Here is a 23,750-nt window from a genome sequence, read left to right on the forward strand (position 1 = left end):
GCCGCAGGTACCAGCCCCCTCCCTGCGGATTCGCTGTCCAAATATGTCACAGCCCGGCGTCCCCGTGCCCCGTGTCTCACACCTCCGCTACATTTTTCTAGTGTTGTTTCAATGTCTACCAGGTCATTTCAACACTAATGGGGTGTTAGGTGTCAGACAAGGTGAACTGAATCAGCTGAATGGAATTCACTCAACTGTCAGTGGACAGGAGGTGACTGCCCCCTGTGACCGTCCGCAGCTCAAGTCATCCTGACAACTTCTATAGGCTCCACGGAGTCTGCTTATACATAAAGTCACCCACCTGGCGTTAAAGGTCAGTTTGGGATGGAAGCCAAATTTGGAAAAGGAGCTGCGAATGTAAATATCTTTAAAGGGCATTTAAGATCAAGGATGTTTGTATTGATGCCCTGTGTATGCCTGCACTCTCTTTGGCCAAATGGAGGAGGGAACGCGCAGCAGGAGGACAGTATCTAAGTAGCAGGAAGTAATACTTAAAGTAATGCTTTCCAAATTGGGGACTCGGCCCCCCCTGGAGGATGCAGAGCCATTGCAAGGTGGTTTTGGGAAATAAAGAAAAAAAACATATTAAAGCTAATCCAGTATCTTATGTTTAGTTTGTTTCACAGAAGGCATAAAGTACCAATTTTTTTTTTTTCAAATATTTTGTTCAATGGGAATTTCTTTTTTGTGGAGATTTACAGTTTACTAAATACATTTCAGTCATGTTTTGTACCATGTGCTGATGTGTGAATGTGTCTACATTGCGGGGGCTTGAAAAAAGTATTTTCTACAACAAGGGGGGGCCGTTCAGAAAACTTTGAAAACCACTGACTTAGAGCAAACTGCCATCAATGTTTGATTCTCTTTGTAACCCGGTTTGGTAGATTCAACTGTGTCCACTCTCACAGCAGTGCGTTGACACTGGACTGATATTGTGCAGTATGTGGTGAATCATATCAAGCATAAGAGTTGCTGAAGGCTACAGTACCCGGTGAGAGCTCTCGGATCTCTGTGCACAGTGTATTCTCTTTGACCTCAAATATTTGGTTTGTAAAATGAAGCAGAGTTTATTCAAAGTCAATTTCCAGCCTCTCCTCTTCACTTCTTCAATAATGAATTAATGAAACACTCAGTGTCTGTAAACATAGGATGTGAGCAGTCTGCTCCGGATGAATAATACAGCCAAAAGTCCAGATGAGGCTGTGGAATGTCCAAGAGCCAAGACTAATAACAGGCTCCATTAGGAGATGAGAACATTCTAGAGACGACGCAGGGCTGGGGAGGAGCTGCAGACACTGGGATTCACTGCCCAGACCTGTGGCTGATCAGCTGGAATTAGGCTCATTGTTTAATATAGATTTATCATCCTCACATCCTAACATAAAAATGCAAATTCGGATAATATTGTCGTCCCACTCTCCCCTCCTTAGGAGCTGTTAAAGTCAATGAGCTCTTAAAACTCATCACCACAGACGTGTTTGTTATAAAGACCTGTTTCCCTGTCTCCCTCGAGACGCCTCTTTTCAGACTTTCTCAGACATTGCTCGCGTGTACAGCCCTCGTTTGCCTTCAGTCCTCGTGTTTGCATATTGTGTAGAAGTGAAGAGCAGGATGTTTGCCTACGTGGCTCTCTAATGGCTATTTTGCTTGATGATATGGTGTGCTCTGTGAACACACACTCTCCTGAATCCACCTGTGTCCCCTTGTGTTGTATGACAGCAGGAAAAAAAAAAGTCGTAATGTAGCATGGAAATGATGGTCTCTCAGCCTCACTCTTACAGGTTCTTCCCTCATCTGGTTCCTCCTCTTCTGATTGTTCCAAGCACACTACAGAAAAAAAAAAATTCTATAGGCTGTTGAGTGCTAATTGCTGCAGTTTCTAATTAGAGATGTTTCACAACACGCATCATATTCCATGCACTTAGAACATTTTCCTTGCTGAGAGAAAGCTCAGCCTCGTGCCTCCCACTATGCATACACTTTGTGATGAAGCTAGTTTGCCATCTAGTGGTTCATGTACAAATCAGCATTTAGTCACATGCTGCCAATGATGAGGTCTTTGTGAGGAAAGCCTTCATGGAAAAGCTTTAATCTGAGACACTATAGGTGCAACGTTGGCCAGCTGGGCTGTGTCTTAAGTGGACTGCAGTGTCAGCCATCTCTTTATACGTCCCTGAATATTTAGATGGCTGGGAGTTAAAGAGAGCATTGTGTGCCAGTCTGAATAGGGAAAAATGCTAAGCTGCATTTGAGCCCCTGCCAGGCAGCTGTCGGCTTTGCAGTTCTCTTCCTGCCCCTGCCGCTCCTCTTAACCCTCAGTAAACAACTGGAACAAATCCTATTTTATTGAGGCTTTCACCAAGTGCAAAGGATCTCTGCAAGCTCCACTGCCCAGGCATTTTTTTTTTCATCTGAGCCCGTGCCGTGTCCTGAGATGGCATCCAACAGGGGCAATCACAAGGAAATTTGCACTGTCTGCCTCTAATTGGATTCCTAATCACAAACAGGTGAGGCTGCGGTCTCTGGGCAGTGTCATGTGACACCTCAAACAAGCATGATCGATATCTCCCCCCAGCAGGGCTGACAAAGTGAAATCAGGTGTGGTGACAGTTCTGACCCTGGCAGTATATGAAACTGCATCGTCCATGGTTTGAATTCTTTAAATATTTCTCTACATCATCAGCAACTCCCCAGGAATTGAAGTTCACACCGAGAAGCTGTTAGTCTAATCAACAGTCTACAGTGTATATGTACTTTTGATGCCACAGTCGCTGAGAATGTGGCAACTGACGGATACTTTTTAGACAAAATATCCTGGAACAACAATAATATTAGTGACTGTTGATCAGCTAACATTTTTTATTCAACAAAAATTGAGTTTCAAATCATCAAATTGGTCATTTTTGTCGTGTCCCTTCACCAGGAGTCGCCGCAGCGTTAGCCTGCATAATAATTTGGCAGAGTTTTTGCACCAGATGTTCTTCATGATACCATCCCACCTGGAATTTCAGGACTTAGTGATACTGAACCTGGAACCTTCTGGCGGTAGATTGCCCCCCTGCACCACTCCAGCCCCAGTTTTAAATCACTCTGAACTGTAATTAATAGAAAAAAGGCTTGGAACCCGGTGGGAAACTGCTTCAAGAGTCTGCTGTAGGTCACATTTCCCAAAATGTTTCAAAGCATTTCCCAATAGATTTTGAAATTTTTTGCAAACATGTATTAATGGGCAGACATATATGGTCTAAATATGGTGGAATGTTAGCTGCCAGCTGACAGAAATTTAAAAAAATCTTTGCACAAGTGTTTCTTATAATTAAGGGTTCCCTGCTATCTCCATTGTGTAAACAGTGATTCTTCTAATTGCAATGAGACCATTTGACATTTCAGATATAATTACAAAGTAAATGAGCTCTCCCTGGAAGACTAAGTCGTCTGTCTGTATCTGGATGTTACAACCGATCCTGATGGGACTGTGAGGGGGAGATGCACCTGGTTATGTGTGTTAGTCCAAGAGCGGACCCCGCCCTGTGTCTCTGGACACGAGGCAGTGCCCTCCTTCCTGTGTGCTGCATGTTGGTAAACGACATGAGAATATTATGAAGGATTATCAGTGTCATTGCTGTGCACACATCTGTTTACAATGCAAACACAGCTGCTACGTAGTCGACTCGAAGTTTAAGTCGGTGCAATGCTCAGCTCAGGTGGCTGCAGCGCCTGTGGCCGGGAGCTAGACGTGCCGGGCTCGTCTGATGCAGAAGGAGTGGGAGTGGCATGTGAGGTTCCTCAGTCAGGAAAAGGTCATCTCTGCCCCGACTTCATAACTCTGCTGCGGACCAACTCGGCTCAATAATATAGCTTTCCCTTTAGGACACAAAGCTCTGTGTCATGCGTGAGTCAGATAGATGAAATGCAGGATGAGTCAGAATGTCTGGGTGAATTACTACTAAAAATCTATTTCACAGTTGATGCCAGAGTCTTCGTGTCCCTCCGTCAGGCTACGTTTGTTTAGAATTCTGAATGAGTGACCGTGTGCTCACTGGTCTTTGATTGGATTGAAAAAAGCAACTTTGCTCGAAAAATCGATGACAAAGACTCGCTGCGATGGTCTTCACTGTAGCTGCAGCTGCATCAAAGTAAACACTGGATCGATCAAAAAGAAAGGGATGGAAGTTTAGAGGCAGACATGGCAATATGAAAAAAAACATGACATTTTAACCCAACCTAATGGTGATTTAGCCACTGACGGCTGTTGTGAGCATCGGTGTGTGTCATGTGTCAGGTTTGACTTACTGCAGGTTCCCTCCTGTGGTGTTCATTTGAAAAGGCTTTCCGAGCTTATCTGCACACCTTCCCCACAGGGGCATTTGTCAAGTGGATTTCATAGCCTTTTGAAAACATATATATCTGCTGTACGGCTACAAATATTACGCCTTCTTGATCTTGTCCATTTTATACCATTTTATCTCAGACTGTGATGCCGGGACGTGGTTATTTCAGAGAATGTGTTGACATGTGGGCTGTAAGGATTTTGCAGTCATCACAGACAAGTGCATCTGCTCTTTGTCACCGTTGCTGTGTTTTAGACATGGACACTGGTAGCCAGCCCGGACCCCGTGTCTGTGCTTTTGTTTATTGTTCACGAATCACTGCAGAGTTGAGGCCAAAGCAGGATGGAATATTCATTTGTTTTGTGGTGAGGCGTCCTCGTCCACCGCTCACTGCTCTATTCTCTCAGGCTTTATCAGTGGATTTTCAAATTAGAGGTAATAAAAAGTAGTGCTTCTCACAGTTTCCAAAAAAGAACGGTTTAATAGTACATGTGACTGTGTGAATCCTGCCAGCACTTTTTTTCTAGCTCAAGAGGCTAATTCATCTTCACTTTTACTTCCTTTCCGCCCCCCCTCCAAATCCATTCATCCATTTCCCTTCCCTCGCCTTCCTCCCATTCCTCATCCACTTCCTTACCTTCCTCTGTCTCTCCCTGCCTTTAATCTACTGCAATGACCTGAAGGAGGGCTTCACACTGCGGTGCTCAAATAATAATCAAGCACCAGGATGTTGTCAAATTTATAGGACACTGAGTGTCGCATAGCAACAGAGATTGCCGGGGTGATCCAACAAGCACTGGAAGTTGGGTAAGGGGGAAATGGGGCGAGTGACAGGAGACAGGAGATGGATGGAGAGATGACTGGGGGGCCGGCGAGAAATGAGAAAACGAGAAGGTACGGCAGGATCAGAGGGGAGTAATCAAATTATGATGAAATACAAACAGGAAGTTGAAGGAGTGATGGGGGAAGTGTGGAACGTATAAGAAAGTTAGGATTGGTCTGGATTGGATATATTTCACTCTGGTGTTTTGGCCAATCGTGGTGTTGCCTGGTGTCAGAACTGTTAAACTCTTACATCCAGAACAAAACAATCTGTCCTGGTTTTTATTTTTTTATTTTATTTTTTTTTTGTAGAACATGAAAGAACTCTGAGTTTTTACTCTGAGTTAGCCACTACATCCTTCACCTAATATTACATTTGAACACTTGAATATTTTTTTCCTTCTTTCCATTTACATTACACTCACCAAAAAAGGCATTTAAACCATGACCCACATATTTCTTTCCTGAAAGTTACTTTTTAACTTGTGTCAGTGGACAATTAGTCCATTTCCTGCTGTGACAACCAACCAGGAAACTATTAAAAAGTAACCCCAGAAGGATCATTATAAAAATGACCCTTATTTAAAATGTCAGAGTAGCCCTTTAATTAGACCTTTTAAAAATCTACAATGTTGACGTGGCATTTGGAATTAATTAAAACACAGGAATAATATTCCTGTTATTATTATCCCTCCTATAATGATATACAGTATATAACAATGTTAAGCACATTTGTATTCGATACAAAGTGTTGGAGATTTTGTTTGCTCGTTGGCACTGCGTCAGTCACTGGTATTGCATTATCTCTGTGTTCCGTTCCATCATGTTCTTTCAGAGGTAGCGGTACCTCACTGTTACACTGAGAGGAGCCTCATTTTGGAGCGTCAACCCAGTGCAAATGATGCCGACAGCTGTGCTCCAGACTAATTATTTCACGTCACTGTGGCTGCATTGCCAGCCAGGGGGCTCTGGACAAAAATTGTCAGTCTAACCCCACGGTCACCTGGTGTACTATTTCTTTATTACTTTAACTGGAGAAAATTGTGTGTGCTGCACCACGGACGGCATTTTAGTGTGACAAAAAAAAAGAAAATTTGAAAAGTTCATGGTAGTAAAAATCTTGAAGGTTCCTTCTCTCCTACATTGACCAGTAGAGGCCATATTTGGCCCACGGACCGCGAGTTGATAATCACTGGTTTATAACATGCCATAGTACTACAGTAAGGCTTTGCTGAGGATCTGAGGCCATACTTCAGCATTACAACTCGGCATTAGCCTTTACTAATGAAAGAGAACAGAAACCAAGGGAACTCAATAGTTCGTTCAGATGAATTCAGATGACTCTTGTTTAATTCTGTTTATTTGGTTATTTAATAAACGTAAAGCCTCTACCTGTAACTTTTGGAATATGCAAAGTGAACATTTAGATAGCGTGGAATAATATGGACTCCAGCCTAGATCTTCTCTAAATTGTTTTTATTTCATCTTTGAGAATCGAGATCTGCAATAACACCATTTATTCAGGGGCCTCTATGCAAATACATGGGTATAGAATTAGCATGCACATTGAAATAAGAAACGATATAAAGAAGCAAGGGTGCACATTTTTTTTTTTTTTTTTTTGAAAAGTGTATAATTCAAGTCTGTTTGAAATAATGGCAATTGAAATATTCATTAGTGGAATTACTTATCTGTGTAATCTACTGTTAGAGTTCTGGCCTGAAAGTACAGCAGCTGAAGCGAAGGCTAGAACAAATAACCTGATCTTTCTGCAAACACAGCAATAATTATCTGTCAGCCTATTCATTATCACTGGCAGGAAAAAAGGCACCATTCAGCCACCGTCTTTGTTGAGGACAAATGGATGTTTGACACAAAATTGGTGTGTTTTGAGTCTACATATGGCACCCTGCTGTGTGAGTGCTTATTGAATGGTTTGGCTGCCACTCAGCCTCCTCATTTCCTGCTGCACTGTAATGAGCTAGAGATACGTTCCACAAAAAGGTTTTTTTTTTTTTCAATTGAACGTACTCACTGTCATCTGGGAGGAAAAAGATTTTTCCCTGCTTTTTAATGACGCCGTCCTACATGTCCACACGACACGGCGCCACCGCAGCTCAACTCCGCGCTCATGCTCACGTTTAAGCACATTGGTCTCAGAGCAACATTAACACAGATGATCAAAAGCTGCCAACCAAGGCTGCCTTTGTACATCAAACAGCAGGAAGAGAAGAAAGGGAGAATATCCTTGGAGTACGAGCACAAACCGGTTGGTTAGATCACTGGCATCTATTCGTGCACCACGCTGGTCTCCCAGTTACATTGTGGCTTGTAGCAGAGAAGCGCAGCACATAAACTTGATACTTGCAAACAAGCCTCTGCTGTAGGCAGACATACAGTACATGTCACATTTGACCCAGTTAATCAAAATCAGCATACGCTAAGTGTCACGGGAGGAAAAGGCAACGCTCTGAATGTAATCCTGTGGCAGTAATTTAGCCAGTGATCTCTCCATCTCCTTAAATGTGCACATCCATGAACCCATTGGAGTGTAACAGCGTCTTTCACACACTGGAGGATAGAATCCAGTGTTCCAGATGATGAAACTCCCATTGGAAAGGCGTAATCATATCTACGCCTCTAATGCCATCGTGTCTCACATTTCCTGCTAAGATTATGCTGCTGTACTTTGAATTTATATTGGCCACAGGGTTACTCTTCTCTCAATGAGTAGATATTTGTGTACTTATACCTCTGTGTGTCACTTCTGTAGTGCAGATGATGCTCTGCTACTTCATAAATAGCCTGAAAGAGCATTCACAGAGCCTTATTACTCTGAGACCCTAAGACCAGCAGTCTACAAAGGGCAGCCTGCGGTTCACATCCGGTCCACGAGCCACCTTTTTGCAGACAAAGAGCCAACGTTTTTAAATTATAAATTAACCTTTGAAAAGTGATGCTCACATTGCATCGATGTCTTTATGAGCCTGAAAATGTGCATGTGAGTACCCTTTACCTAGACCTTATGGAAATGATTCCATTATATTAACACATTACACTGTTTCCTAAATTCACGTTTCACTCTGGCAGCTCTAAGGCAGTGTGTTTCACAGTATTTGAAATCAAAGCACAACCGTGGCTCCGTCCTGACCTTGCTTTGCGGCGCCGGGCCGGGCCCGTTCTCTGCTGTACGTGCTCTTCGGGTTGATTGATGCACCGAGGGACTGGCACAGCTGGAGAGGAGACAGTAAACCAGGGGAAAGAACAAAGACTAGCGGGCCACACAGGGTGCAGCAATTAAGCTGTTTTCTTGTTGTTAATTAAAAGCAAATTAGAAGCTGTGACGGGAGATGCTGTCTGCTCTTAATTGCTGGCAGCGTGTATGTACAGAAACACCTGTTGGTGCGACGCCGCTCTCTTTATCTCACACCTTTTTTCTCTGATTCCACAGGGGCGGAGAGGGAAACCCGGAGAGCCTGGACCCAGAGGACCATCTGTGAGTACAACAAACAAACTCTGACCCAATCATGCTCATCTATGACTGCAGTATGCAGTCATAGATGCAGAATGCAGTAAATCTGCTGAAACCTTTATAGAAAAAAAGAAATTCCATTTAATCCTAGATATAAACAGATAAACTGTTGTTGTTTTCTGTGAGATAGTGTAAAATAATATAAAAAGACTATCCCTCAGCTCAGGATAGAAAAGAAGATAGCCCTGTGCCTATCTATTGTTTTTGATATTATTGTAAATATTGATCCAGTAAGTCTTTTGTTGTCAGAAGAGAACACATTTGAACTTGTTTTTTTTTTAAGAAAACCTTGGTTAAACTTTATATTATCTAGATAAAAACAGACGTTTCAGGGCAATATTCTGTCACTTCAACCAGAATCTGTGATGGTATGGAGGTGCATCATAAAGAAAAATAAATTCTTAGTTTGTTAAGTTTAACTAAATAAATAAATGTTTAACTAAATAATAATTTAAAAAAAGCTTATATAAATTAACTGGCTGGACTGCAGTCCAAATATGTCAAGGGTTTCGTGCAGAAGAAATGGCAAATATACTTTCTGGAAAACTTAAATAAATGTATTATTATAAATATATATATATATGACCCATGGCCCACATTTTCATTTAATTAAATGTTGGAGATTTATTGTTACAGTGAAACTCTTGGAGGTTAATAATTTGTCAAGGCAATAAAATTGATCTTCAGAAACCATTTCACTCTTCAAGGTGAAATCCGTCTCGTACTCTAGTAAAATGTGTGCATTATTTCCATGCGTAAAATTGTATTGATCTGGTTTAAATCTCCTCCTTGAGTGAGCTAGCTGCGAGCAGTGTTGTTAGTTTTAGAAAACTACAGGGATTATCTTATGTAAGCACATCAGAATATGTGTGTAGGAGAGTCTGCCTCCGAGGTCTGTTGACTATCTGAATTATGGTGTTTCCTCAGGCATTGTAACACGTTCCGCTGCTGTTTGTGTATTTGTGTAGTGACCTGAACACTAAAGAGCAAAAAAAAAACCCAGTGTTTTCAACAGAGATCGCTTGTTTTCAAACTGCTCTGATGTCAACACAAACAACAGTGTTTATGTGCATTCAGTAGCAGTACGAGTCCAATTATTTTCATGCACTATTACCTTGATGACACTCCTGATGGGGACATACGCTGGAGTTTACTTCAGTTCATATAGAAGCTTGAAAAAATGCATTTATATTATATAACTGTTTTGTCTCGATACGTTTCTTTACAAGTACAAGTTCAAGTATTTTTTTTGTGCCTGCCGATAGTAAGTACTAAACAAAGATGCGTTGGTGATTTAGTGGTTGCCATAGCTGCCTTCCAAACAGTTGACCTGGGTTTGATTCTTGGCCTGATCATAACATTTTGGGTAGCTCCAGAAAAACTACATACTTGGCAGCTTGTTGCAGCAAATCTGCTGTTAACAAATTTCCTCATGTGAACTCATGTGAACTCAAAAAAGTTCAAATTATATTATTGTTATTATATGAGATGAAACTTTCTGGACTTTCTGACTACAGTTTCCAGTAATCACTAATGCCATGTTTGACAAATTAACACAAAATGTTGGTGTGACTTGGTGAGATGTAAATACTTCATTTATTTGTGGTCCGTTCAGGTATTTGATAAAATCGCTGAACTGCATTATTTAGCATTTTAATTAGCGTATTTGAATGACATGTTTAACCCAAAACTGATATTAGTATCAGTATTGAGACACTCCTAGGAAAACGGTTGAATATTTTCTCAAATATTTATCACGTAAGTACTATCTAATAAAACCAAAATACTGCCTGTCAAACCTAAGAATCACTCAGAAAATTACAGCACTCCACTGTGCAGGTAAAGAAAAGGCAGGATGCGACAGAAGGCGTGACATTTCTAAATGGCAGTGTCCTGATGACAGTCACAGTGTTGCATTGGCATTTATGACTCACCTGTTTTGCTGAGGTAGATCTCACAGGCACCATCGTCCATTCAAAAGGCACAAGAGCATCACTTTCTGTTGCCCGGTGGCAGCAGGACACACACTTAAGGGGTCTGCGATGATTTCTCTGAGTCAAATTAGCACCGCTGGGCAACGTGGGAGTCTGTGAGAGCACACAATGAATTCACACTCAGAGACAAGCCACAGTCTTCAGGTGGAAGGACACAGCTCTGCATAATTAATGTCAAGGTTGGACGACACAAATGAGGACTTTATGGGGAACAATGGGATTTTTAAGTTAATGTGTACACAAATATATATATATATAGAGAGAGATAGATACAGTACGTACATACAATCATAGATACATACAGTGTATTGGGTTTTACCATAGAGCAGATAATTATTAGTGGCAGTGGTTTCCTTATCAGGACGTTTTTGGTTGTAAAAATGTTTCCTCAATTTGCAGAATGCATCATTTTCCCACAGTGGAGCACAGAAAAAAGTGCCAGTGACTGTCAGTGTATGGTTTTATAGATGTTACTGATGTCATCATGTATATCTCCGTGTACACCACTAGTCATTTACTCTGCATGTCTCTGTAATTGGAGGAAAAGAGGTGGGCGTCAAAGCTGTTGTATTGTGTCACATCACTGAGTGCAGCTCATATGAACCCTGTCGCATGAACAGGCATTCGTTCTGACTGCGTACAAAAAAATAACAGAAACGTTGTCTGATGATGTTTGTGTTAGGCCTGGTTTTCTGAATTGTGTTGTCAGCTCCAGTTTAGAGGTGATTTCTACTTAAGAGTAATAGCATACGCCTTACTCTCTCTCTCTCTCTCACTCACTCACTCACTCACTCACTCACTCACTCACTCACTCACTCACTCAGTGTTTGTGTTACTTTCCTAGTTTGGATGTGATTTCAGTGCCAAAATCTTACACTGAGGAACTTTTAAAAACTGAATGACTGATATGGAAACGAGAGGCAGAAATATAAGCTGTTTCTTTGAGAGCATATGCCTGTGGGGGAGAGAGGGCGACAGGAAAAGAGGGAAGCAGGGATGCTGAATAAAAAGGCTAGCGCGGCACAGTTGTAGTTTGCAGGTTTGATTCCATCTACTCTCCACATCCTGGGGTGGGTCACTGCGCAGACTACTGCTTTGGTGACCCTGGAGTTAGGAATGAGCTGAAATGTATTCTTTTTATTGGACCTGTGTGGGCATCTTCTACATGTTTCATATGCATTCATGAACAGTATATTGTATAATTTTGTCACATGGAAATTACTTTTAATTTCTTGAATTGAAAACAAGTTTTTGTTTTTTTTTGTTTTTTTGCAGGGCCTAGCAGGAAACACAGAAGGTGGAGGTGTGAAGGTATGTGTTTAATCGTCTCCTAAGAGTATGGGCTGACAATTAGAGTGGAAGAAGAGCTATTGATTATTTTCTAATTGATTATTCTATCAATTATTTTGTTGGATTCAATTGAACTAATATCTACATAGGGACAAAAAAGTGAAAAAAAAAACCCGTCCTTTAAAGAACAAATGCAAAATAACAGTCACAAAAAGTACAAAAGTAAAAAGATAAATTAAGGATTATGTAGAAGCAACTGCAGTGTAAAAGTGTCTATAAAATATCACATATATATATATATATATATATAATGCCTGACTCCATGAATTTTATGTGAACCTTGGTTTCATGTGCATCATAATACTCGTCCGTGTGAAACACAACAGCAGAACCATTGTAGTAAACCAGGTTTCACCTGCTCAGACGAACCCTAAATACACTGAAGTTTAATCTGCACATCAGTGTTCTCTTAAACACAGTGGAACAAACTGAGCCATCACAGAAAGTTAAATACCTGTTCCATTCCTGACTGACATTTTTATGTTCCAGTCAGGAGCCGCTCCCCCGCACTGGAAATAGCACCTCTCAGTCAAAATGTATCAGAGCAAGTTAAGTAGCTGTTCCCATCAGGCGTCTCCTGTGGAGCAGCTCAGTGTGACTCGACTCTCCTTCTGTGAACAGACAGATGGCCGTTACATACAGTGACTCGCACCGTTTTGATGAAAGCCCAGGGGTGCTGTAGCTCACCAGAGTCACGCGTTAAAAAAAATAAAATCCTCCCTCAGACATGAGACCTCCCACTGTCTCTTCTTCTACCTGATCCTTTAAAAAAAAAAAAATCAAACTCAGCCACCTACCAAGCCTCCTGTGACCCCTCCCGGGAGATCACGCTGTAAGTGAGGACTATTGTGCAGTGGACGACCTATTGACCGCAGCTGTTGGTTTGACGTAGAGCTGAGTCATTTGCAGGTCCGGTCAGCGGACCGCAGATTCTCTCCTGCTCTCCGTGTCCAAAGGAAGGAGAACTGTCAACCGACCAACCTTGAAAGGGAAAGTTGTCCGCACGAGGACACGCTCATTTCAAAAACAAATGAAAGTGGAATTTGTGCAGATGAAAAATGATGGCGTATTATTACAGCGTCCTATGGTGTCAAGTTGGAGGATGAAACAGAGGTTACCTTTATTAGGTTTTTATGAATTTTCTGTAATTTCCCTTTTAAGGTTCAGCTGCAACAGTTCATTTGAAACGTCCACATTTATCACATCATAAAATCTAAACTCTCAAAACGTCACGTTTACATTAAACTAAAGAAGGTGCAGTGAGCATAAGAATTTTCCTCTAAATTGTTTTGCAAAAACAAGTGTCTTAAACACAACAATAGAATATCTTTGCCTCTAATTCTCAGATATCAAATGTGATTCATTCACCTTTTACCATTGAATCCATTGTTAGGGTCACCCAGTGACCGATGACCCTGGGCTTCTCCAGTGTCTCCCACAGGGCTACAACATAACATTTAAAATCTCAACTTAATAATAGCTTCTTATTATTACATTAGATGCCATCACATGACATTACATTATTACAAATTTACAAAATACAAATAAATCATTGAATTTGGCTATTAAACAGCTTACACTGTGAGAGAACAGTGGACTAAACTGATTTACAATAGTGTCAAATTATTTGTAAGGCAAAGGTCAACAAAACAATGGCTCACACTTTAACTTAAAAATACTTCCCAAAAGCAGCAGGTCATCCATTCAACTCACAAAAATCAGAGTGCTAGTGAAATAAAAATCACCAGGAATTAGTCAATTTTCAGGGCATAATTCACAGACCCCTGCCAAGATACCATTAAATGATCCAAAAGCTTTTTAAAAGAAAATGAAATGGTAATGGACAACACTTGGACAAAGTGCAGCCGGGCCTGTGTGGGTGGTTCACTGTGTGAGGATTGGTTTAATGTTGAGCCAGAGTGGACACAGCGGCTGTGGTTGAAAGCCTGAGGACGAGCAGCCCCTCACAGGTCACCACCTCTCCAGATTGGGTTGGAATTATCAACCACGTACTTTGTACTGCAGTTTTCACGGACAGGCGTGAGCCGGGGTTAAGAAGCGAGCCACAGCAGTGAGTGAAGATTTAGATTGATGAGAAACGCGGGTGAAGTTCTGGAAGCAGTGGGAATACAAATGGAAGTTGCAGTGTGGTGGTGCCAACTGGCTGATCAACCTCTTCATGATGTCCTGGCTATGTACAATAGGAGACAGATCTGGACTGAGGGCAGGCCAGTAATTTGAGCAGAATTCTAAATAGTTGAAAAAATCTTCCTAAAATTCCCTCTTAGGCTTCGTCATCATCATCACTCACATACCAGCCAGTGCTAATAAGAGCGTTAGCCACAATTTGCCATGTAAGTAATATATAAGTAATATTTTAGTTTTTTTTAAAAAAACATAGAAAAAATACATTATATATTTCCATCTGATAAACTATATTTTGCTTTTAAAAAACAGAAAAAATACATTATATATTTCTATGAAAATTCAACTTCCTCCATTTCCATCTGATAAACTATATTTTGCTTTCTATGTAGTGGAGAATCTGTCCCCTATTTGCCTTTCTGTTTGATCGTTTCCCAGCTCCCCAGAAATGCTCTGGTGCCCCCCATGGGAGCCACGTGCCACTGCTGTTTCTCATCCAAACCAGTGTCTTTTTCTTTTCCCTTGAACATCCAAAAACGTTATAACCCTCTGACCGTTGTCATTGTCTTTTTCTCAATCTTGAAAGAGCTCAACCCCAGAGAACTGCACTGGAAGTCTGTGCAAAATGTATTACTGACTTCCTTCTTGCATTATACAGTCACAGTGAACACTTTTTGATGCAGTGTCAAGATACTGTGATTTGATCCGAAGGCAGACATGAGTGTATGTGGCTGTGTCCGTTCTGCAGTCCAGCCTGAGGCTCTTGTTTCTACATAAATCAATGGTGAATACTCCATCATGTGTTGGTAAAACGGTTCCAAATGATCTGAATCTGCTGTGGGAAGCCCGCGGTCTTCTGATGTCACGGAGCAGGAGCTTTATATAGCACAGTTTCTAAAAATGAAATGTATTTAATTCTAAGAAGATGAGGTGTTATGGAACTTTCACAGTTTCAAAGTTACACCTACATCTTCGTATTTAATATTTTTTTTGGCAGAAATATTTCTGCCAGGTGGGACGGCTGAGAACTGACTCATGCTGATGTTACTTTGGAGATTTTTTCCTAGAGGTTGTGTCAGGGGCATGATATTTAAAATTAACAGACCAAAGTACAAAAAAACAAAACATACATAAGAAAAGTAACGTCGTGCATAATTCCATAAGAGATGCATTTTAAAGCCAAACAGTTAAATATTAAGATTTATGTCATTCACTCAGGTACTTAATATTGTATATAATAATGCATGATATTGAACAAATTTACATATTGTATTATAATATTTCTATAAAAATATTGCATTATTTTAAAAGAAAATGTTACTTTTCCTGTAGCACTTACAGCATAAGGAGTTTCCACGATTCTCATTGGTTGACTTCGCGCATGCAGTTTTAGCTTGGACAAAACAAATACTGGTCAAATTAAACAGCGCCCCTATCACTCCATCCATCATGAGCGCATATTTTAAAAAGAAGAAAACCCATGTGCAGCGCATGATGTGACGGGAAGATAATGTTTCTCATGAATCACATCTACATAACTCGCCACTGCTGACGGGCTCTGACAGAACTCTGCAGATACTGATGGATGGAGGGATGTGTGGGGGGGGGGGGGGGGGGGGCAGAGACAGCCTTTACTGTAGTTTGGTGATTTGAATCGTCTCAGAGTCAACATTTCACCCACTGACATCCACAGGTGGACCACGGTTTGACATCACACATGCCCTGCTCCTCCAGTGTGTAAATACAGTGGTAATGTAGACAAATATTGGCTGTCGTGCAGTTCATCTCATTTGAAAGGTTTATTAACTCGTTACACACCCCTCTCCCGATAAATTGACTTTGAATGATCTTCGGTGGATTTTCACCAGGATAACGATCGAAATCATTTCAGCAGTCACCGGGAGAATTCATTGCACAGGATTCTTATAAATGACAATGTGGGCCAATATTAACCTTCCATCAGAGCTGATTTAAACTGCCATAACTTTGCAACCTGCCTCGACGATAGCGAAGCACTTTTTGTGTACAGTGCAGCTTGCAGTTTTTCCTGTCGTACAGTATTAAAAAGGGCCTCTTTGTCAGGAGAAAAAAGCCAATTACTGAATAACAGCATGGCTATTATCAAATTGATTCCCGCTGCAGTTCTGAGTTCCTGTAGTAGATAAGGCTGTAAAGAATTCAATTAGCACTCAAAGTCACTTTTGCCACTGCTCCCTCCTCCACGCCTGAATTATTAATTGGACAATCACTCCCTTCATAGATCCAGCAGTCTCCTGACTTAATAACAGCTTAACATTTTGACAAGAAAATAGTGAACATAGCTCATTAAAAAAATTCCATCAAAACGTCTGTCATTGAATGCTAATTGTTGTCTTTTGGAGTGTGTAAATATGTCTTTCCAAAAGGTCTCTATCTTCTTAGAACTCGAGTTGATGCTTCGTGTACCAACAGAGTATAAAATCCTTCTAATACCCTGCAGGAAAAGCAGGGGATATTTTTTTATGAAGAGATGAAAAAAAGCTTTTGGTTTCTCCAATTTTAAAGCCACCACCATCTAACTTAATTAGAGACAAGTATACAGTATTTATGCCCCAAAACTGACATCACAAGTGCAGCAAAATGAGCATAAAAGATCATTCAGAGGAACCAGTGTGATGAATCTTCAGTTCTCGGGTAAAAAAATGGTACAAGACGTTCCCCAGAATATGCAGCATGTGCATTAAAAAAATCAAATTACAATCTGTTTAATTATTCATCATCTATGTGTCCTGTCCACCACGCTGGTGCATTTGTTTTACAGTAATGTTTACTCAGAGTATTCTTCATATAACTGACAGGAAGGTTTTTTTTTTGTTTTTTTTGTTTTTCATCCAAGGGAGTTGAACTGAGCTGCAGTCATAAAGTGCCATCTATTGGCAGACAGAGGGATAATTTTACCATGGAAACGTGAAAGTGCTGCAATGCAACAGGGGCAGGGAATTTCATTATCCTCACTTAACACCACATTCACACAAAACCACTGCCAGGTTCCTGCTCTCAACGTTTCTTTTTTTTTTTTTACTACCATAATTACAACTACCTTTGATTCCAAAACGACACACTAATGAACGTCTTTACCTGATTACTTTTGTTTCATTGTCTGGGCTGTCAGCCTTTCACTGTCAGTCATTGTCAGTTACCTGCTCTGGTCCCACACAGGGGGAGAAGGGGGATTCAGGAGAGCCGGGAGAAAAAGGAGAAGCTGTACGTATTCTCCCCTGCAATGACATTTACAGTGCTGTGGTTTGAGGGAGTCATTTACTCAAATCTCCTCCTCCTCCCTTTACAGGGTCAGCCAGGTGCAGAGGGTGAGAGTGGGATGAAGGGCCAGAAAGTAAGTCACATTCATGTTTGTTTTTGTGCGTCATGTTGCCTTTTGTTTGTGCTCTCAAAGCGTGTGACAAGAAATTGAAACAGAGGGGAAGAATTTATTTATATATATACCAAACAGCCATTTGGTCCAAATCTCAGCATGGCTAGTTTTAAACTCAAGATTCAGAGATTGGGTGGGTAAATCAATCTGTAGATATTACTGACCCAACTGACCTGTTTGTTTACTCCTTAAACCGATTACTGAAGAAGAGTTTGGCGCTGTCAGTTAGCTCTGGGATCTGCAATACTATACTACAAAAATGATTTTAAATTATTTTACACCCAATTATAAAATTCACCAAGAGCCCAGAATATAGTTGACCATTTTATAGTGGCAGTATTGCAGTATATGATGTTTTAAGTACTTTAGTTATTCTTAAGAGGCACCACATAAAACATATCAAAGTTAAACGTTGTAGTATTCAATACTTGGTAAGATGGCTCACTCTACCTCAAGGCTACACACCTGAGAAATACATAGGGAGGGAACCTTATAGCACCACCTGTAGGAAAAGCAAAATTACTACTTAATACTATACTTATCTTTATTACTATAAATTATATTTTTCATAGTCATGAGTTATTATTATCAGTACCCAATTCTTGAGTTATTTTTAAAAAGGTATTTTTAAATTGCCAAGCTGTACGTAAGCAGGTTGTTTCTTCTTCTGTGTTTTCCACTTGGCCTTTGTTCATATGGCTTCCTCATGTAAAAAGAGTTCCATGAATTTTTAACATGAAAGGTTATGTCTTTGTGCACTGGCACATGTAATGGCTCGAGAACATAAAGGCATATTTAACATAATATGACAGTTCACATAAGGACTCCTCCTGCGTACAGAAAATACCAAACAACTGATCGTGTCATGTGCTCGTCACCATCTCTGATCCACAGTGTCAGGTCTAAAGACCTTCAGATGTCACGCTCAAACCGTCATTTCAGTAACGTACGAAGTATTTAGACAAAAACTATGTCACTGCATCATCAACGTTGGTGGATGTTGTCCTGTAGGAACCTTGGATGTCTGTAAAAACTTTCATAGCAATCCATCAAACCAGAGCCATGGAGTGACTGACACTGGGGCATGATTTTGATTTATGTCTCATAAAACCACATGACCAAATGATGAACTATTTATAGAAACTGGAATCAACCTCGACAGTAGGCCTCACAGAGAGAAAGGCAGTCAGAAAAATAAACAAAAACAAAACGACATGAATGACTTCTTGGTGGTTGGTGATGAGTTGTGCAGTTTGTTCAATTAAATCCTTGTGTTTCCAGGATTGGCTGACACCGTGTCTCACCGGTTTGTGTCGACAGTAGTCCAAAAGAAAACGACTGGGTTTTCATTTTTCTGTGGTTAATGGTCCAGTATGAGCGAATCAGTCACATCTAATGGTGGGGCACTGTAACAAATGGAGGTCTCCTCCACATATTCAACAGAACCACAGTGGACTTGGTATAGCAAAGAAAAGCCAAACTGTTAAAATGTTTAATTTGATTACTCGCAGGCTGTTAAACGGTTAAAATGTTTAATTTGATTACTCGCAGGTTAGATGTTGATTAATCATGATTAGTCACGATTAATCAATATGATTCAACTATAGAATTATTAATATTGAAAATGTCAGGAAGAATATGCAAAGGTGTTACCTAGAATTTGGCTTTTATAGAGTTGATCGGTAAATAAATAAAGACAATGTGTGATCTACTCTGTGATCTACTGTTGAACTTATCTACATCAACGCAAGCAGCTAACATTGCTAGCATTGAGCAGTCATCGTGACAGTGAATCACATTTATTGTTTAGTATATTTTTAATTTGTATTATCTAGTATGACATTAAAAAAAGAAAGTTCATGTTTCTTCTTGACCTTTGATCTAGGTCCAGTTGACCTCATGACCCCGGTGCAATGTCAAAGCAGTGTGTTTTCATGGTAAAGGGCAGAGCATGTTCTTAGGAACTTGTTTACGGCACTTTAAAATACCTCCGCCAGTGTATTGTTGTGTTGTTTTGAACTATTCTAAGTTGTTGCTCATCAATTATGAATACGTAGAATACAGACTCAAGCAGCGCATCACAGAGGAGAGCTCTCTGTACTGTAGTCTCTGAAGAGCTCGGTGTACCTCCATGTTAAAGAGTCACACGTGTGGAAACAAAGAAGCAGCCAGAAACGTGAAAAAAGCTGACATCTTGTGAGACTGTTTTCCTTTTAAAGGTTTTTTTATTCATTTTTTATTTCTAACTGAATAGATAATATGTGTTTTATTGTGTTTGCAGGGTGATGCCGGCCCTCCTGGTCCACCAGGTCCTGTGAGTACAACACAGAGGTCAAAATCATTAACATTTACACTGAAAAATGTCCACTTTGGTGCAGTTAAAGTCTTTTTACACTCTGTGGTCAAATATTTTAAGCCACAGATGGTTCCTTTAAGGTAAAGACATTTTGTTAATTTTTTTTTTTTTACACATGCATTGATTCAGTGCTGATAAAGGGTTTCAAACTTGAGCTGCCCTCTGCAGGAAGATGAGATTAGTTTAGGAAAAGTTTTGCGTGGAGTTGAAGCTTCCTCTTTTTTATTTATATATTTATTCACTTTTTAAGTAATGGACTTGCTAATACTTGGCCAGCTCCCAGTGAGTATTTTTACAGTAATGTATACACAGCAGAGGAACATTAACAAAATAGCTTACACAGGACACAATGTATAAAATTAATGCTGCGGCCGGGGCAGAATGTAACCTGTAATAATTTTGCTACTTGTAAAATTAGTTTGAGTAGAACATTTGTTGAATACTGATGTATTTTCCTAGTATTGTCTGCCATCATTCTTTTTTCTTTCAATATTATTTTTTTAAAATAAGGAAATAAAAACTTTGTATTTTTGCCATATGAAGGATTTCAGCTGCCCAACAGTCCAACTGCAGATATTTTCTCTGTCCTTATTCTCTAACCTATAATGGTCCAAGTGCAAAATCCAATAACAAATTTAGTTTAAGATCAATTGTCAACAGGAACGATTTAAAACACACGTCACTTAAATCTAACGGTTTCTGTTCAAGTGCTTCAAAGCTTTCGTTTTTATTCTAATTCTTGTTGTTTGTTGTCAAGCCATTCAAATGGAAATTAGACAGCTAATTTATGCTGCGACCAAATGTCAAACACTCTTCACTAATTTTACTTGTTTCTGTCTCTGCCCTAAAAAGTCCAGACACCTAATTGGCGTAGGTGTAACCTGTGCATCTGTCACGGTGGCTTGTAAACACCGAACCTTGGAATCCTTGTAAAATGGTCCTTTGTTCCTTTAATTGTATCGCAGCTGCAGGAACAGGAGGGTAGAGAGGAATGGCACATCAAACCTGCGACAGTCGCTTTCATTGTTGTGTTCATCGTTGTGCAGTGAGGTGTGGCCCGAGCCGCACACAGGAGATGTACATTACAGCAGAGAGCAGAGGGGGGAACATCAGTCATTTGATAAATGAGGCTGTTTGAATATTTAGTGTCAGCCTCTGTCTCTGATCTCTGCTTTCCTGTGGCAGATAATTTTGGCAGTTAACCATCGATTTCCCTTACACAGCAGAAGCAAAGGCTCAGATCATTACCCTCCCTTCATAAACCCTCCTGCGCTTCTGTTTATTAGCATCAAGAAGGAGCAGTGGGCTTCGGCCGTCATCCTCGGACCGACCGCCCTTAAAATGACAAAATGGTCATTTTTGTCCCACAGACTGTTCTGCTTTCACAGCGACCAGAACTGCTCCACAATACAGAGTTATCATCTGGTATATGTGTGGCACACGGCTCTGCAGGATGTTTTTCTGATCACAGGAAAAATTCCCAGTGAAAGTTGATATTAGGTCACATGAAGTGATTTTTTTTTATATATATATTGATGTCGTTCAACAATTCCAGGTTTTACAGACCCTGAGGTCATAGTTATGATGTTTTTAATAAACAAATTGGCCAAGTAAACTTGAGGAAAGGCTTTTTCACTTTGTCAGAGTCAGAATTTTGTATTTTACTACATTAAAAACCACAGCATGAACAGGAAGCCTCTAATTATAAGCAGCCATTAACCACAGCAAAATTGTGCAGTGAAAGTCACCTCTGTGGGCTGGAGCTGACGATGGACTGACATGATCTGTGACCTGATTTCAAACTTCAGAATTTCATAAGGACCCTTTTTGCCTGGTAAATAAAGGTCCAGGTATATAACCAAACTGAACTGTAAATTAGTTTTCAAAAATTTGTGTTTATGAAAATGTTCTCAATTGGAGTGAAGTGTAATTAATGACAAGTCTGTCCTCTGTGTCCACTCCTAATGTGTCACACACAAAGGAACGAGTTACTAGGTTACAGTGGACCCAGAGCTCACTCCACATTGGTCCGTTCTGTTTTCAACCACTGTCAGACCAATTAGTTAGTTTTCTAGGAGCAGCAGACCAACCAAACAGTTCCTTTGTTTGTCTGGTTACCACTGGTAACAAACTCAGATGTTACCTTTAAAGTGTCAAAAATGAGCACGCACTCCAGTTTGTCTTCCTTTTCACAGTCTTATCAGGAAATAAGTAGATTGAAAATAGCCGAGGACTGTGAACAAAAGGTAGAAGAACTGAACTCGTTGTCAGAAGGACTCTTGTTTTTTCACAACCAAAAGTTAGAAGTTTATTTAAACTCTAGGTATATTTTCAGTTGAATTCATGAAGCTGTATTATAGAATAGAGTATTTAAGTATGTGTAAAAATATGAATTTCTTAGAGAACACTGTCCTCGTTATTTTCTAGGTGATGACAGCCCACGGCTTGAGACAACTCTCTGGAACTGTAAGCATCTGTTTCTGGGCAGAATACAGACTCCACTGAGGAGTTTGCACCTTTTTCCTCACATTTTCCTTCTTCTTGTTTTTAAGGACGATCTAAAGGAAACCCAAAAAGGAGAAAAGGGAGATCAGGTACAGTAACTACTTCTGGTATAGTATGTGTGAACTAACTTCACAAAATGTTTTATTGAGACGATTCAGGATAAGATTTGATGACAGGCGTTAGTGACCGACTGTGTTCTTGGCACTCACGCTAAATAAGAATATTCTTCTCCTTCACTGTCGTGCAGGGCGAGCGAGGACAACAAGGAATGCAAGGATTTAAGGTAACCGGTTGAAAACATCGCTCTTGGATCAGCACTTGACATTGATAGGACTTGTACATTTACACAGTGACCTCGCTGTGTGGCAGAAATCATTCTTTAGCATTGTTGAAGAAATCTTTTGTAGAATAGTCACATTATAAAGAATTGATTTCCATCTGTTTGAACGTCTGTTTGAACGTCTCTTCTTTATCTTAATGTGGGTTTTTTTCTGTTGTACAGGGAAACCCAGGTCTTCCAGGCCTGAAGGGAGATCAAGGCCCAGAGGTGAGCGTTTGTATTCACCTTATTTTGGCTCTGCAGTAAATAAAAGCTAAATAATAACAATGGTCCATCTCCACTGTGCCTGGTCTTAGCCCTCGTCTCGATGTCTAATCCTATGGTCAAAAGTAATGTTTAATTAAAAAAAAAAAAAAAAACGTAATGTTTAATTTAAAAAAAAAAACAAAAAACAAATATCACTTTTTAGAAAAAAAAAAGTTTAAGGGATTTAAATGTGTGGTCTGGTTTTATTCTGCTGATATGTTGGAGCAGGATTGATAATGAAATGATAGGAATGTGTACAGCTTGTTCATGTTTTTCTTTATATGTCAAATGTAAATATGAAACCAGTTCTACTTTGTATGAAGAAGACTTTGTTTACAGGAAAGAATGGAAACTTGCTATTGGTTTAGTTCTGCTTATTTCTCTTCAGGTGGCTGTGTTAAATATACAATCTAATATTAAGTTATATATATATATATATATTCTACTGTAACAACAGTAAGGGTGAATTCAGAGACTGTTTTTTGTTCAGTTGTTGTTGTAGTTCAATTTTATTAATTTTTGTTGGTCTACAGGGGCAGTAATGAATCATGAACTGCAATACAACTATATTAAATTATTTGATATTTCATTGTAACCAATGATTTTTTCGTTGTGACATCACTTCCAGCATCACTGCTCTGTTTGAAACAGTAAACATCCAATGTTTTATAAAAAAACATTTCTATCACTGCATCAGGCTGAAATTATTGCTGTCTT

The 23,750-nt window shown here is 40.0% G+C and overlaps 1 protein-coding gene across 4 annotated transcripts in view; it reads left to right on the plus strand.

The window, feature by feature from the left end:
• The window catches only part of LOC103387269 (collagen alpha-1(XIX) chain), a 93,826-nt gene that overhangs the window by 38,601 nt on the left and 31,475 nt on the right, over positions 1-23,750 (plus strand). For all 4 annotated transcript variants that reach the window (XM_025060866.1, XM_025060869.1, XM_017037557.2 and 1 more), the window contains 9 exons: positions 8,605-8,649; positions 11,955-11,990; positions 17,373-17,417; positions 17,503-17,547; positions 19,868-19,900; positions 22,370-22,408; positions 22,495-22,536; positions 22,695-22,730; positions 22,950-22,994. In XM_025060866.1, coding sequence (XP_024916634.1) covers positions 8,605-8,649; positions 11,955-11,990; positions 17,373-17,417; positions 17,503-17,547; positions 19,868-19,900; positions 22,370-22,408; positions 22,495-22,536; positions 22,695-22,730; positions 22,950-22,994 — 366 coding nt within the window. The remainder of the gene's footprint in view (positions 1-8,604; positions 8,650-11,954; positions 11,991-17,372; positions 17,418-17,502; positions 17,548-19,867; positions 19,901-22,369; positions 22,409-22,494; positions 22,537-22,694; positions 22,731-22,949; positions 22,995-23,750) is intronic.

The sequence above is a fragment of the Cynoglossus semilaevis genome, chromosome 12, assembly GCF_000523025.1.
Source record: "Cynoglossus semilaevis isolate Cse_v1.0 chromosome 12, Cse_v1.0, whole genome shotgun sequence".
Classification (NCBI taxonomy): Eukaryota; Metazoa; Chordata; class Actinopteri; order Pleuronectiformes; family Cynoglossidae; genus Cynoglossus; species Cynoglossus semilaevis.